General features: G+C 38.6%; 1 protein-coding gene across 1 annotated transcript in view; it reads right to left on the bottom strand.

Annotated features, from left to right (window-relative positions):
• LOC100706953 (uncharacterized) overlaps positions 1–7,814 on the bottom strand; it is a 27,196-nt gene extending 19,382 nt beyond the window's left edge. The window contains exons 1-11 of the mRNA XM_025906036.1: positions 7,712–7,814; positions 7,535–7,576; positions 4,559–4,850; positions 4,319–4,455; positions 3,809–4,103; positions 3,114–3,265; positions 2,735–3,026; positions 2,458–2,603; positions 1,988–2,231; positions 472–650; positions 1–392 (exon numbers count right to left, since the gene is read on the bottom strand). The exon at positions 1–392 is cut by the window's left edge and continues 80 nt beyond it. Coding sequence (XP_025761821.1) covers positions 331–392; positions 472–650; positions 1,988–2,231; positions 2,458–2,603; positions 2,735–3,026; positions 3,114–3,265; positions 3,809–4,103; positions 4,319–4,455; positions 4,559–4,850; positions 7,535–7,576; positions 7,712–7,742 — 1,872 coding nt within the window. The 5' untranslated portion in view covers positions 7,743–7,814 and the 3' untranslated portion in view covers positions 1–330. The remainder of the gene's footprint in view (positions 393–471; positions 651–1,987; positions 2,232–2,457; positions 2,604–2,734; positions 3,027–3,113; positions 3,266–3,808; positions 4,104–4,318; positions 4,456–4,558; positions 4,851–7,534; positions 7,577–7,711) is intronic.
• Positions 7,815–13,067: the final 5,253 nt, after the last annotated feature.

Raw genomic sequence — 13,067 nt, 5'->3', positions numbered from 1 at the left:
AAGAGAAAATAAGAGTAAGTTCATCACTTTGGTCTATACTACAGATACTATAGTGTACTATACTATAACTTAAGACCTAGTTATTGCAGGCATTTATTGCTATATATAATGCAAAGGAATAAGCTCACGTGCTTTTTATAAATATAAATATAATAATTCCCATAAGCAATACTACAAACCATACAGCAGTGTTTGTATAGTGTTTGTAAACAGTGTTTTATGCATTTACTGAATTTTTGCCAGAATTTAAAGGAGTACAAAAAGGTTTTAAGTCGTAACTATTTCTAACAAAAACCATGCATCACAGTTTATACTGTGTCATCTCCTTTACTATGGACTTGTTGGATCCTTGGTGCTGGAGAAATAAACTCTCTGCACAGCATCATCAGCACCTGAAAGATAATGAGTTACAGTTAAATCAAAGTAATGCATAATAATTGCACACAAGCCTTAACATGGTGTAAGTAAAACCTGATTGGCAGATGAAGTTGAGGTTCTCCTCACAGGGCTGGTCCTGCCAGAGGAAGTTCTCTGTGCTGGCCACGCCTCCACAGGTGCTGGAGTAGCTGTCAGGAACAAAATCTTGTGGCCAATTTAAGAAATTCATGGAATATCCGGACATCCAGAACCACTCGTCTCCTCTGAGGGATCTGTTAGACAGAGAAAAATATGTGAACAGATTTAAACTGAATGGAAAAACTGCAATTGATGGAGCATAGGCAGCACCTGTTTACATTGAGTTACACAAAAGCTACATGATTGATAATTATGTTCAAAATAACAACATATATTACTAATATCTATGGTCAGGCAGACACTAAAAACATTTTGTTGACTGATTCTGCAAGCTCAAGGCTGGCCTTTCCGGTATAACTTTTCAGTCCAGACGGAGTAAAAAAGAAAATAAGAAGAATTTCACTACAAAAAAAAGAGGAATTTTATCATTTTTCCTTAAGTGTACAAATCAACCAATAGAAAATTCTTTCCAAATTTTTGTGGATTAAATAATGTGGATTAAATAACTGCCACCCTTATGTTAGAGCAGGTTTGCTGTTGTCTGGGAAAGGCAGCAGTGCAAATGAGAAAACACAACAACACGAAGCATCTGACTTATAGATTTGCAGTTCCATATCGCCCCATTAGAGCACTTCGCTCTCGTACTGCAGGCCTACTTGTTGTTCCTAGGTCATTTAAAAGTAGAATGGGAGGGAGAGCCTTCAGTTTTCAGGCCCCTCTTCTGTGGAACCAGCTTCCAGTTTGGATTCGGGAGACAGACACTATCTCTACTTTTAAGATTAGACTTAAAACTTTCCTTTTTGCTAAAGCATATAGTTAGGGCTGGATCAGGTGACCCTGAATCCTCCCTTAGCTATGCTGTAATAGACGTAGGCTTCCCATGATGCATTGAGTATTTCTTCTTCAGTCACCTTTCTCACTCACTATGTGTTAATAGACCTCTCTGCATTGAATCACACTTGTTATTAATCGCTGTCTCTCTTCCACAGCATGTCTTCATCCTGTCTTCCTTCTCTCACCCCAACCGGTCGCAGCAGATAGCCGTCCCTCCCTGAGCCAAAGTGCTTGCTCATAGGGGGTCATATGATTGTTGGGTTTTTCTTTGTACGTATTATTGTAGGGTCTACTTTACAATAAAAAGCGCCTTGAGGCAACTATTGTTGTGATTTGGTGCTATATAATAAAATTTTAATTGTTATCAGAGATAATTTCTTCCTTGAACCATTGGTAGTTATTTTCATTTTCTTGATACATTGTTCACATTTCTTTCTAGCTTTTCTTGTTTTGATTTTGTTATTTGATTTGGTTGTTTCTTCTATTTCTTTGGGGTCATCTGACATTTATTTCTAGTTCTTTAATAGATTTTTTTTTTATTACACTTGCGATTGGAGAGCTGCACCATATATTATGTCATGCTGATTCACTGATCTGTAGATGTACATCAACTAAATGTATTTATAGCTATCAGTACCTGCGCAGTCCCAGCCAGACGTGGTCTGTGAGGGAGAAAGGAATGAGGCCCAGCAGCTGCTCCAACTCGCTTTGCTCCTGTTGGCTGTGAAGGCTGAGCAGGTCCCAGTAATAACGTCTACAGTACATCAGAGCATCAGACCAGCAGAGCCTCTCTCCCACCACCGTCACGTTCCTGCCACCAAGCTGCAAACTCACAGGCGGAGGAGGTGTGGGAGGAGGTGGAGGAATGACAACGTCTGGCACTGCAGGGAAGTATTTTTATTAGAAACCATATTTGTTTTTTATTGTTTTCCTTTTAGTTTAACATGTTAAATTGCAATGTTCTGTAGTAAAATTGTACATAGAAAGCTAAAAGGTCAGCAAATATAAAATATAAGAAAAAAAGCATAACAACAGTAAAAATGTTACCATAATTTCGGCACACACAATAACCAAATAACTTCCAGAAATAACATCCCAAGACCCTACCACATAGAGAAGCAAACACTTCCACTTCACACAGGGTCATATATCTCTTAATTCCTGGTATGATCACATTGATGTAGCGACCTTCCATTTCATTACACTGGAATGTGTATGTTGGTGTACCTGCTAATGATTTGATCATGCCACAACTGATGGATTTAGAGAAAAAACAAAGAAAAAGATAGATCAGAATTTAAAACTATGTTCAGACATTAGTTTGTTGTACAGAAATTTTTTTTACCTAATGATTATGGAGAAATGTTCAGAAATCATGTCTCACCTGGGGTTTTGTGTACCATTTTGTTCCAGCGAGTTCCCAATCAAGATCTGTGCCCCAAGAATCCTTTCTGTATAACCATCTTGTCTGTTGATGATGGTGACAGCACTGACTTTATAGACAGCCAGCAAGTCTACTCTCCACCAGGGACCCAGGTCTTCTAAAGTATGTGTACAGCATTCTGCCACCAAGTTTCCATTTCTGCATCCATCGACACCTTTTGAAGGCCCATATGCTGCACTAACGGATGACTGCACTGTTTCTCTGTTTAAGGCAACGTTTTGAAGTGGCTCCACTAAATTGTTGAAAGGAAAAAACAGACATGAATCAGTATCAGGTAGATGTCTTTCAGTAGATCAGATCCAGTCACTTATAGCTCTACCTGCTGGGGCAGCATACACCTCCACTTCACACAGGGTGAGAGTCTTCTTCTGTCCAGGAAGAAACACGTTCACAAAGCGACCCTCCATGCTGCCTCCATCACACTGGTATGTGTAGGTTTTACCCGCATTGATATGTGAGATGGAAGCACACCTGGCAGCAGAAAGTGTGGGGGCAGCATTATGTTAGTATTGTGGAGTTCATGTTAAGGAGGTATTAAACCCCAATTCTTTTGTCCCCATGATAGAACAGAGAAAACCCGACTCATAGTGGTCAAAACATTTTATATTTCTTTTATTTATTAATATGCCTGTGCACTAAAACTTCCTGTGCAGCTTGCAATAACGTCCCCTTTCTAAGGTCTGTTGCCAGGGCAACCTTTCTAAACTTAGTTTCACTCTGTCTGCTCCTCATATTCTGCAAAAAACATGCAGTTTCTGGTCAGCCTGTGACCTAGTCAAGTCTGGGCCTCTCATAAAACAATCTAATGAGCAGATACGCATTAAAAAATATCTATTTATTTCTTAACAGAGGTAACATGGAGTCCTGAACTAGAAGAACAACAATCAGCATGTGGTGGATAATATGTAGACTCTAATCTCTGAAACATTTGTTTGTTTGTTTTATTTTCATTCTAAAATAAATCAAACAAACAAAAATCATGATGAATGTTGACTTATATAAAGTCATCATCACCTGGGATTATTGTTTCCATTGTTCTCCAGTGAGTTTCCTATTCTGATCTCAGCTCCATCCAGTCTTTCAGCACAGCAGTCTCCTCTGTTGGTGACTTTTACAGCAGTGACTGTAAAGCTTCGCTGCAGGTCCACCCTCCACCAGGGGTTGGTCTCGTCTTCAGCGGTGTGGCTACAGAACCCATTGCTATAGAACGAGTTCCGTCTGCCATCGACGGCTTTGGACGCCGTGGCAAAAGAGAGTGTAGATGACTGGGTAGGTTCTCCTTTGAGTGCCACATTGGGTAATGGGTATCCTTGAAGGAAAACCAAGAAGACAATAATTTATTTTGGTTGGCCTGTCACACCCCTTATTGACATAAAAAAAAAAAAAATAAAAAAAAATAAAAGGATTGAAGCATCATTAAGTTTTTTCAGTAATCAAAAACACCCTGACACGAAAGCCGTTATTTGTCCTTTGACTCAGTGAATTACAGTCTTCTGTATCAGCATCAGAATTAAAGGTGTTTACCGTAGTACACTTCAACCTCACAGAGATTTAGGGCCTTCGCACTTCCTGGTAGGAACACAGTGACGTAGCGTCCCTTCACAGAGTTACATGGAAAGTAAAATGCTTGTCCCTTGGGAATGTGAGAGATGACAGCACACCTGTATATGAAACAGTCAAATAGAAAAAGTATAAGAATAAAAATAAATAAGTCTTACTGATATGATGATTACTGACTTATGGACATATCTCAAACTCTTTCACCTGATGCTTTTAGAGTTAATGATTGTTGTTGAATTTCCAATCCAGATTTCTGCACCATCCAGCCTGTTTTCCATTTCATCTCTATTGGTTATCATTACAGCTCCAATTGTATACACATTTACCAGGTCTACTCTCCACCAGGGATTAGATTGTCCATTAGTAAGTGTGCAAGACCCTCTTTGATAGCTTGCATCTCTGTTTCCATCAACTGCTCTACCAGCAGTACCCAAGGGGCCACTGGTTGAAGACTGGACAGCTGTTTTTTTCAGTGCCAGGTTGTAAAGAAGTTGACCTGAATGAAAAAAAAATGTAACTATTAATCAAAACAGAGGGCAATATTGTTATTTTCTTCTGGAATTGAGCATAAAATAAAATATATATCCATGTCGAGTGTCAAATTCAGAGTTCTTATATTTGCATTTTTGGAGGTTTGCAACAGGCAATTTACTGCATATTGCACTGAATGTACAGTCACAATAGCAGCTCCTAGTTTGCACCTGATGTGTCTGTGATCATTTCTTCTAGGAAAGTTAATTTATTTTAAATGAAAAGTGGAGAGGTTATCAGAACAAGTGACTAAATAATTTGAGTTGATGGCTCAAATTATGTGTACCACAAACACAAGTCGAACACAACTTATAATGGTGTGAAAAGTATTTGTCTCCTGATTTCATAATTTTTGTATAATAATCTAAATTATATGTGTTGTGTCATCAAACAAATTCTAATAACAGACATAGATGACAAGTAAATGCAAAAAGCAATTTAGTTAGTTAATTTCATTTATTAAGACACGTGTCAAAGTCAAGGCCTGCGGGCCACATCTGGCCCGGCGGACAATTTTATCTGGCCCGCGAGATCATTTTATATAGATTTATTATTATTGTTATGCATGGCCCAGCGATATGAGGCGCTAATAACACAAAAACTACAGATCCCATAATGCAGCGCTGCAGCCTCCTTGCAGAACGCTAGGCTAACTGGGAACATTCCCGCGTCAAGTCAAACTTCTGTTATTGCGAAGCTAGCCGCTCACAATGGTGAAGAGAAAAGTTGATCCTGAAAACAGAGCCTTTCATCACCGGCGGCGGGACACTGAATATATGTTTACAGACATTGCCGGTAAACCCGTGTGTCTTATTAGTGGAGCTAATGTGGCTGTAATTAAGGAATTTAATTTAAGACGGCACTACGAGACAAAACATCAGGATAAGCTGAAAAACTTAAATGCAGAGTAGAAACTACAGAAAGTAGAAGAGCTAAAGAAGAATCTAACATTTCAGCAGACTTTTTCCACCAGAGCAAAATCACAAAGTGAAGCATTTGTGAAAACAAGTTTTATTGTAGCAGAGGAGACAGCCAAATCAGCCCGGCCATTTACCGAGGGAGAGTTTCTGAGCTGCATGATGAAGATGTGCGACGTCTTGTGTCCAGACAAAACGCAGATTTTGGCAAATGTGAGCCTGAGCAGAAACGTATGTCAAAGTGTAACCGACATGAAACTGCCCTGGGACAAACTTGTTGGACTTAAACAGATGGAGCGCCGGTGTTGTGTGGTGAAATAAAAAAAAAATGGAGCATGTAATGATCACCGTGACGCAAACCGTAAATTTTATCTGAACTAAAGGTTTAAATCACCGTCAATTTCAGTCTTTTATGTGGGAAATAGATTCAGAGTTTGCCGACATTCCTTATCATACAGAGGTCCGTTGGCTGAGTTGGGGAAAAATTCTCAATAGTTTTTGAGCTCAGCAAGGAAATCTGTCAGTTCATGGACATGGCATGTGTGATGCGATGAAGGCATTTCAAGTGAAGCTGTCACAAATGCACCAGTGCAACCTGCCTCACTTTCCCTGTTACCAAGTAATGTTGAACCAAGTCAGCGCAACAGTGTTCCCAAATGCGCACTTTGCTAATAAACTGAGCGCACTGAGTTCGCCCAGCTCTTTGGTGACTTTGAAGCACAAAATGAGAATTTCGAGCTGCTTCACAACCCATTTACAGTTGACGTGGAAACTGCACCTGTACAGATTCAGATGGAGCTGCATTCTAATGGGACACTCAAGGGAAAGTACGACACTGAATGGCCCGCAGAGTTTATTAGTTCCATTCCTGAAGCAATGCCCCAGCTCCGTCTACATGCGACTCCAACCTTGTGTATGCTTTCATTTATTTTTTCTGGGGTTTTTGGCTGCATGTTCATATTTCTAACTTGCATAATTTTGACAGGATATATTTTTATGGAGATCAAAATATTTAAAGTTAAAGTTTATTTTTTTAAGTTTATTTATTCTGGAATTATATTCCTGTCTGTATTCATATTTATGTTTACAAAACATTGTTTTAGTGTGTTCAATAAATGTTTATCTTGTTTGGCCTGCGACCTAAAGTGTGCCTTGAGGTTTGGCCCCCTGTGCAATTGAGTTTGACACCCCTGTATTAAGAGAACACTCTCTGTGTGAAAAGTAATGGCTCTTCCTTCTACAGTCTTGAATTAACTTTAATTAACTACACACTGTAGAAACTTAACTTCAGTATCAGTGGACACACTCAGACCTGAGCACTGCCAGACCTGCTGAAGTATCATCACTGATATCAGTCTGACTCCAACAGTGGAATGGTTTGTAGGCCTTTTCTAGAACCATGCATTCGTTCTGAGCTGTCAGATTTATCAGGATTAATTTGCCCTTATGTTAAAAACAAATAAATAAATAAACATGGATTTTCATTCAGCTTCATCTTATTGATCTCAACTGCCATGCACCGAGACAGTTTCATGTTGGTTTGAAGGTAACTTGCTCCAGCACTTAGCTGTGCTTTGTGTTTTAATTTGATTTGTGATTCTCTTGGTACAATCTATTGGTTGTCATTGAAATCAGCTTTTTAATATTCTTTGTTTCCAGTTGCCACCATATGCTAAGTTTGTAATTACTGAAATTGGACTTAAATGTGATGAGCATAGGGGAAAAGTGTTACCTGCCAGTGCTCCAGATGTTAATATTAACATGATGGAAATGCCTGTTAACATATAGAGAATGAAAATATTTAAACAACTGAATTATTTAGTTGAATTGTTTTAGTGATGTGTGCATTAAATCCCATCTATTGTCATTTTACCTTTTTTTATAGACAGTTTAAGAAAATTTAACTTACCAGTGAAGCTCCATATATGACTGCCCCTCATGGTTATGGAAAGTATCCAAGTCAAATTAATTCTGACATTACATACAGTAATTACTGATACACTCCAGCTGGTAGCTAGATTTACTTAGTGCCTCTGTAGCTTTCTACTAAGCTCTCATAATCACACCCTTATTTGTTGAGATTAAAAAAAAATGCAAATTTTAGTCACTAAAGTTTGCATGAACAAAAAACACACCCAGATTGATATCTGCTTCTTCTTCTGTTCTGCAAAGGTTAACAAGACTGGCTATGGAATTTCAAGGTCAATCCACTAATTTCACACACAACCATATCTGCTGCTGTTTACATGCAAACTTTATTACTTTTTAAAAACATTCATTTGTGTTGTTGCATTTCTCAAGTGTAATCTACATTTCAATGCTAAAGTCTCTGACACAACAAGAAATACCCGTTACAAATGTGATATATTGCTGAATATAGCAATATATCACATTTGCTGTGGAGGGATATATAACAAAGTAATAAGCACACATATTTAGTACAAGTAAAATTACTATGAGCAAGAGTTATGAACCAGACAAACATGTTTTTTGTGCAGAAGAGTTTACATAATTATAAGAGTGCAAAAAACAGTTCTTCTAAATAAAACTAAGCATTCCATTGTTAGTATGTCATTCTCCTTTACTATTTACTTGATGCATTCTTGGTGCTGTAGAAGTATACTCTTTGCACGTCGTCCTCAGCATCTGAAGGGAAAAAGAAGTACAGGAATTGGGTAGGCAATGTTTGTACAATATTTGCACACATGCATTAACATGATGTACTGTAAGCCCAGCCAGACTGGCAGTTGATGTTGAGGTGCTTTCCACAGAATTGATCCTGCCAGATGAAGTGCTCTCTACCTTTTACCATACAGAACCCTATAAAGGACAATTAGGATAAGGGGATGAACATTTTTAAAGTGGTGGGTAATTTCAAGTGCAATGTTTTTACAGCTCTACAAATATCAGCAGACTTTACTGTATGTGCATTTTGTTGCACAGTGTGTTGCTAGTTAATGGTGCAGCTGCTGTATTTCACAGGGAGATTAAATAATGAAAGCTAACTTCACTCAGAGAGGGACAAGGATAGGAAAGACAGGCCAGGAGAGGGCGATTAGAGTTTTTATTTAAAGGTAAGGACTGCTCAGTGGTGTTTGATAAACTGGAAACTTAAGCTATTTTTAAATATTGTGAAGCATCCTGCATAACAAACAAAGGTATAGTGACTTTGTCTTATTTAATGTTTGCATGAAAAACCTCGCCGTTTAGCGCAGGATAAACAGGTCCCTTTTCTGTACTGTGATGGATTTAAAATAAAGAACAGTGTGTTGGACTGGTGTCATGGTTGTGATGTTCATGGTCAGTGGTAGGTTATATTAACAGTAGTTGTTAGATTTGTATTGTTGATTGTCATTTATGCTTAGAAATATCTACTCATATATGCTTAGAGTTTTATAATCAATGTCATGTAGTTAGAGGTTTGATCCTTAATAGTCTGCAAAGGCTTTGTGTGCATTCCAGAGTGCTCTGGCATTCACACCCACATCCTGGGAGCATGGGAGAGGTCGTACCTTCCTTCTTTTATTATTTTATGATAGGATAAACTGTCTATGTCTGTTTTAGTCTAAGTGCCTTTTGTTTAGATGAACTGCTGGACTTCCAGACCAGCAGGTGTAGGGAAGTCATTTATGGGGTCACACTCTGACCACACACATACACACACATACACACACATACTTACAAAACGCACAGGCAAGGTACTCTTTGTGTGTATGTATGTTAATGAACCTATGTATATTCATGTAACCTCAATAAAAGAGCAGTGTTACGGGGGAGCGGACGAGAGAAACTGGGGTCAAGCGAAGGGATAGCGTTTGTCCAGTTCTCTCCAGTGCACAAGAAACATAAAGAACTTTGCCTACTCGTGTGTTGCTTGCTGTGTAATTACCAGTGTTGGGACTAACGCGTTATTAAGTAACGCGTTACAGTAACTACGTTATTATTGTGGTAACGAGCACGGTAACTAGTTATTATGCCAAAACCGGGAACGTGTTATTCGTTACTGGGATTTAGAAAGGCTCATTATTCGTTACTTCGTGTGGTGGCTATCGCGGAGCTTCCACAGATTCAATAACATTAGCAAGTGGTGGAAGCCAGCAGGTGGATGAAGGAAAAGTGGAGGCAAGTGGAGGCAAGGCACTGTGCCACCTTCTATTGGTAGGTGGCACAGTGCACTTGTGGCAAGTAAGCAAGCTAGAAGAGTGGCAATCTTGCTGGGTATCCAGTTACGGAAGCAACACATTAACAAGAGAATTCTGATTAAAACCAAAGTTACTTTCCCTAGTAATTAGTTACTCTGAAAGTAACGAGTAACTTGAAGTAACTGAGTTACTTTTCATAGAAGTAACTAGTAATGTAACTAAGTTACTAATTTAAAGCAACTTACCCAACACTGGTAATTACATTGTCTTCAACGTTCCAGCGAATAGGTTTAAGCTACAAACCTATCAGTAGTAAAGATTAATATGAAGTTTAGCTAATGATCTTTAGGTTCATACACTGAATTCCACCTTTACACCAGCATTATATGGTCTAGTATAATGATATGACCCATATACAGTCAGTGTAGAGGATGGAAATCAACTGAGACAACTTAAAACACACTTTTTTTTTCTCATTTTACTGATTCAAGGTAAATTCATTCATTAAAATTACAACCTAGACTTAAAAAATATTTTATATTCGTTCGCCTCTGTCAGTGCGCCCCAGGGCGGCTGTGGCTACAATGTAGCTTGCCATCACCAGTGTGTGAATGTGTGTGTGAATGGGTGGATGACAGGTTGTGCTTTGGGGTCCTTAGGGACTAAGGCTACGTTCACACTGCAGGCGAAAGCGCATCAAATCCGACTTTTTTGACCCTATGCGACCCATATCCAATCATGGTATGACAGTGTGAACGGCACAAATCTGATATTTTCAAATCCGATCTGGGTCACTTTCGTATGTGGTACTGAATCCGATACATCTCTGATGTTTTAGAAAGCGACTGCTGTTTGAACGGTCATGTCGCATTAAATCCGTCTTTTACGTCACTGACACATGACAGACACCAATTATCAGCGCCCGAGAAGCACCCGAGAAGACATCGTGAACGCTTCCTGGCCATCCAGTGTAGATGTTAGTGAAACTGTTGGGAAGAAAACGTTGGAGAAACGTGAACATTTTATTTGTACTGTATAATCTGCAGATTCTGACAGAAATCTGCAACTATCCTTTGAAGCACCGCTCCTCTCTAAAACAGCAATAAGGATCATTATTAGGCCATATGTAAATAACAAAATAACTTTATAACTTAACACAAAATTGGGAAATGTAAAGTCTGAAACAAGTCTTTATATTTAGGGCCATCAGTCAAACAATACTGTTTGGTCTGGGTCTAAACAGAACGCGTTGTGTGTGACGTCTTCTTTTGCGCATGCGGGCCGCTTTGAGCGTTTACACAGGAGCACGTTTGCTGTCACATTTTATTTGTAGTGTGAAGAAGCAGACAAAAAAATCACATTTGATCAAAAAATTGGAATTGAGCATTAAGACCTGCAGTGTGAACGTAGCCTAAGTAAAGCGCTATACAAATACAGGCCATTTACCATTTACCATTTATATTCTCGTGAATATAATTGTATTACATTAATATAGCACAAGCTTCAATTACATTGGCAAAAAAGTAGCTGATAGAAATGTCCTCAAAGAGCTACTTTTTACTTTTTAAACTTTAAATATATTTAAAACCCTGTACTTTTCCACTTTTACTTCAGTAAAGAAGTTGATTCAATACTTTAACTTTTACCAATCATATATTTTAAAACAAGTACCTGTACTTCTACTTAAGTACAGACTGTACTTTTGCCACCTCTGGTCCTGAAGTACTCAGTGTTGTTTTGTCTTGGATGTCTCCTTTTCATTTTCTCTTTTTTGTGTGTGACTTGTTTTAGTTTTACTTTCTCTTCCTTTGTTTCCATTGTGATTGTCTGCTCTGCCTTTATGTCTTCAGCTGTCATTTTTTTCACCTGTGTGTCACTCTTTTCATTATCTCAGATAGCTCTCATTGTATTTATAGAACAGTCTTCTCAAGATGTCTTTTACTTGTCATTGATCCTTCATACACATCTTTCAATGAACCTCAGCTCACGTCAGGCAAGAAGGACAAGTACAACTAGGTGAATCACCACTGAGCCTCACCTAACCGTTTGGGTGTGTTAATAGTTACTAATCAAACACAGCACCTTCAGTTTCCCTGAAACTACAGGATTTTGCCATACCCAATACTACGTAACACTGAGACTTGTTCCCTTGTGTGCTAAACTCGCAATTCCTTCTTCTGTTGAACTGTGCAATGATTGTGCCTTTTTCACACTGTAAGGCTATATTTATAATTTTGAGGATTTCACCAAACACTAATAAGAGAAGGTTAATGTGCTTGCAAACACAAAAACACTCCTTGTATATATTATTTTATATTACTGTTTTGATTGGTTAGTTCTGAATTTCCCAATCACAATCAACAATTCATCACTGGGGTCTTTAAAATAATAAAAAAAGAACTTTATAACTAAATATGTATGGCATATATACACATTCTAAACAATCTGAAAAAATATGAGATATATTATGCAACTGCAAGTTCACATATTTGTACACTATTACTGTGAGCATGAAGTCTAAATGTATAATGATGAAAGATTTCCCCACAGCTTTCTAGGAGCTTAGCTAAACAAATAAACATTTAAGTGTAAAGAGTAAAGTAACTTTGGACTTGAGGCATGCTTGGTGGAACAGAAATACACGCTCAGCACACCATCCTCAGCAGCTGACGGAATATGCGGTAAACTGATAAAGGTATTGTAAAACGTATGCACACATGCATCATTTTAGTGCAAGCAAAACCTAATTGGCAGATGAAGTTGAGGTTCTCCTCACAGGGCTAGTCCTGCCAGAGGAAGTTCTCTGTGCTGGCCATGCCTCCACAGGTACTGGAGTAGCTGTCAGGAACAAAATCTTGTGGCCAATTTAAGAAATCCATGGACTGTCCAGACATCCAGAACCACTCGTGTCCTCCGAGGCAGGTTTATCACATTTTCAGTGAAAGCTGTTTACAAAGTGTCTATTGTGGCCTTTTCCTGTGTGGAAATGGCCACAATACAAATGAGAAGATGCAAGGGCACACAGCTTGTGACTTAAAGACCTTGTCTTCTAAGAATGTTTTGACTTGCAAAATTCACTGTGCATGAGAAGAGAGTTGGGTAGTGCCTTTCAGTATCTCCCAG

The sequence above is a fragment of the Oreochromis niloticus genome, linkage group LG3 (assembly GCF_001858045.2).
Source record: "Oreochromis niloticus isolate F11D_XX linkage group LG3, O_niloticus_UMD_NMBU, whole genome shotgun sequence".
Taxonomy (NCBI): domain Eukaryota; kingdom Metazoa; phylum Chordata; class Actinopteri; order Cichliformes; family Cichlidae; genus Oreochromis; species Oreochromis niloticus.
Note: the sequence above shows the minus strand (reverse complement) of the source record. Positions and strands in the feature narration are given on the sequence as shown.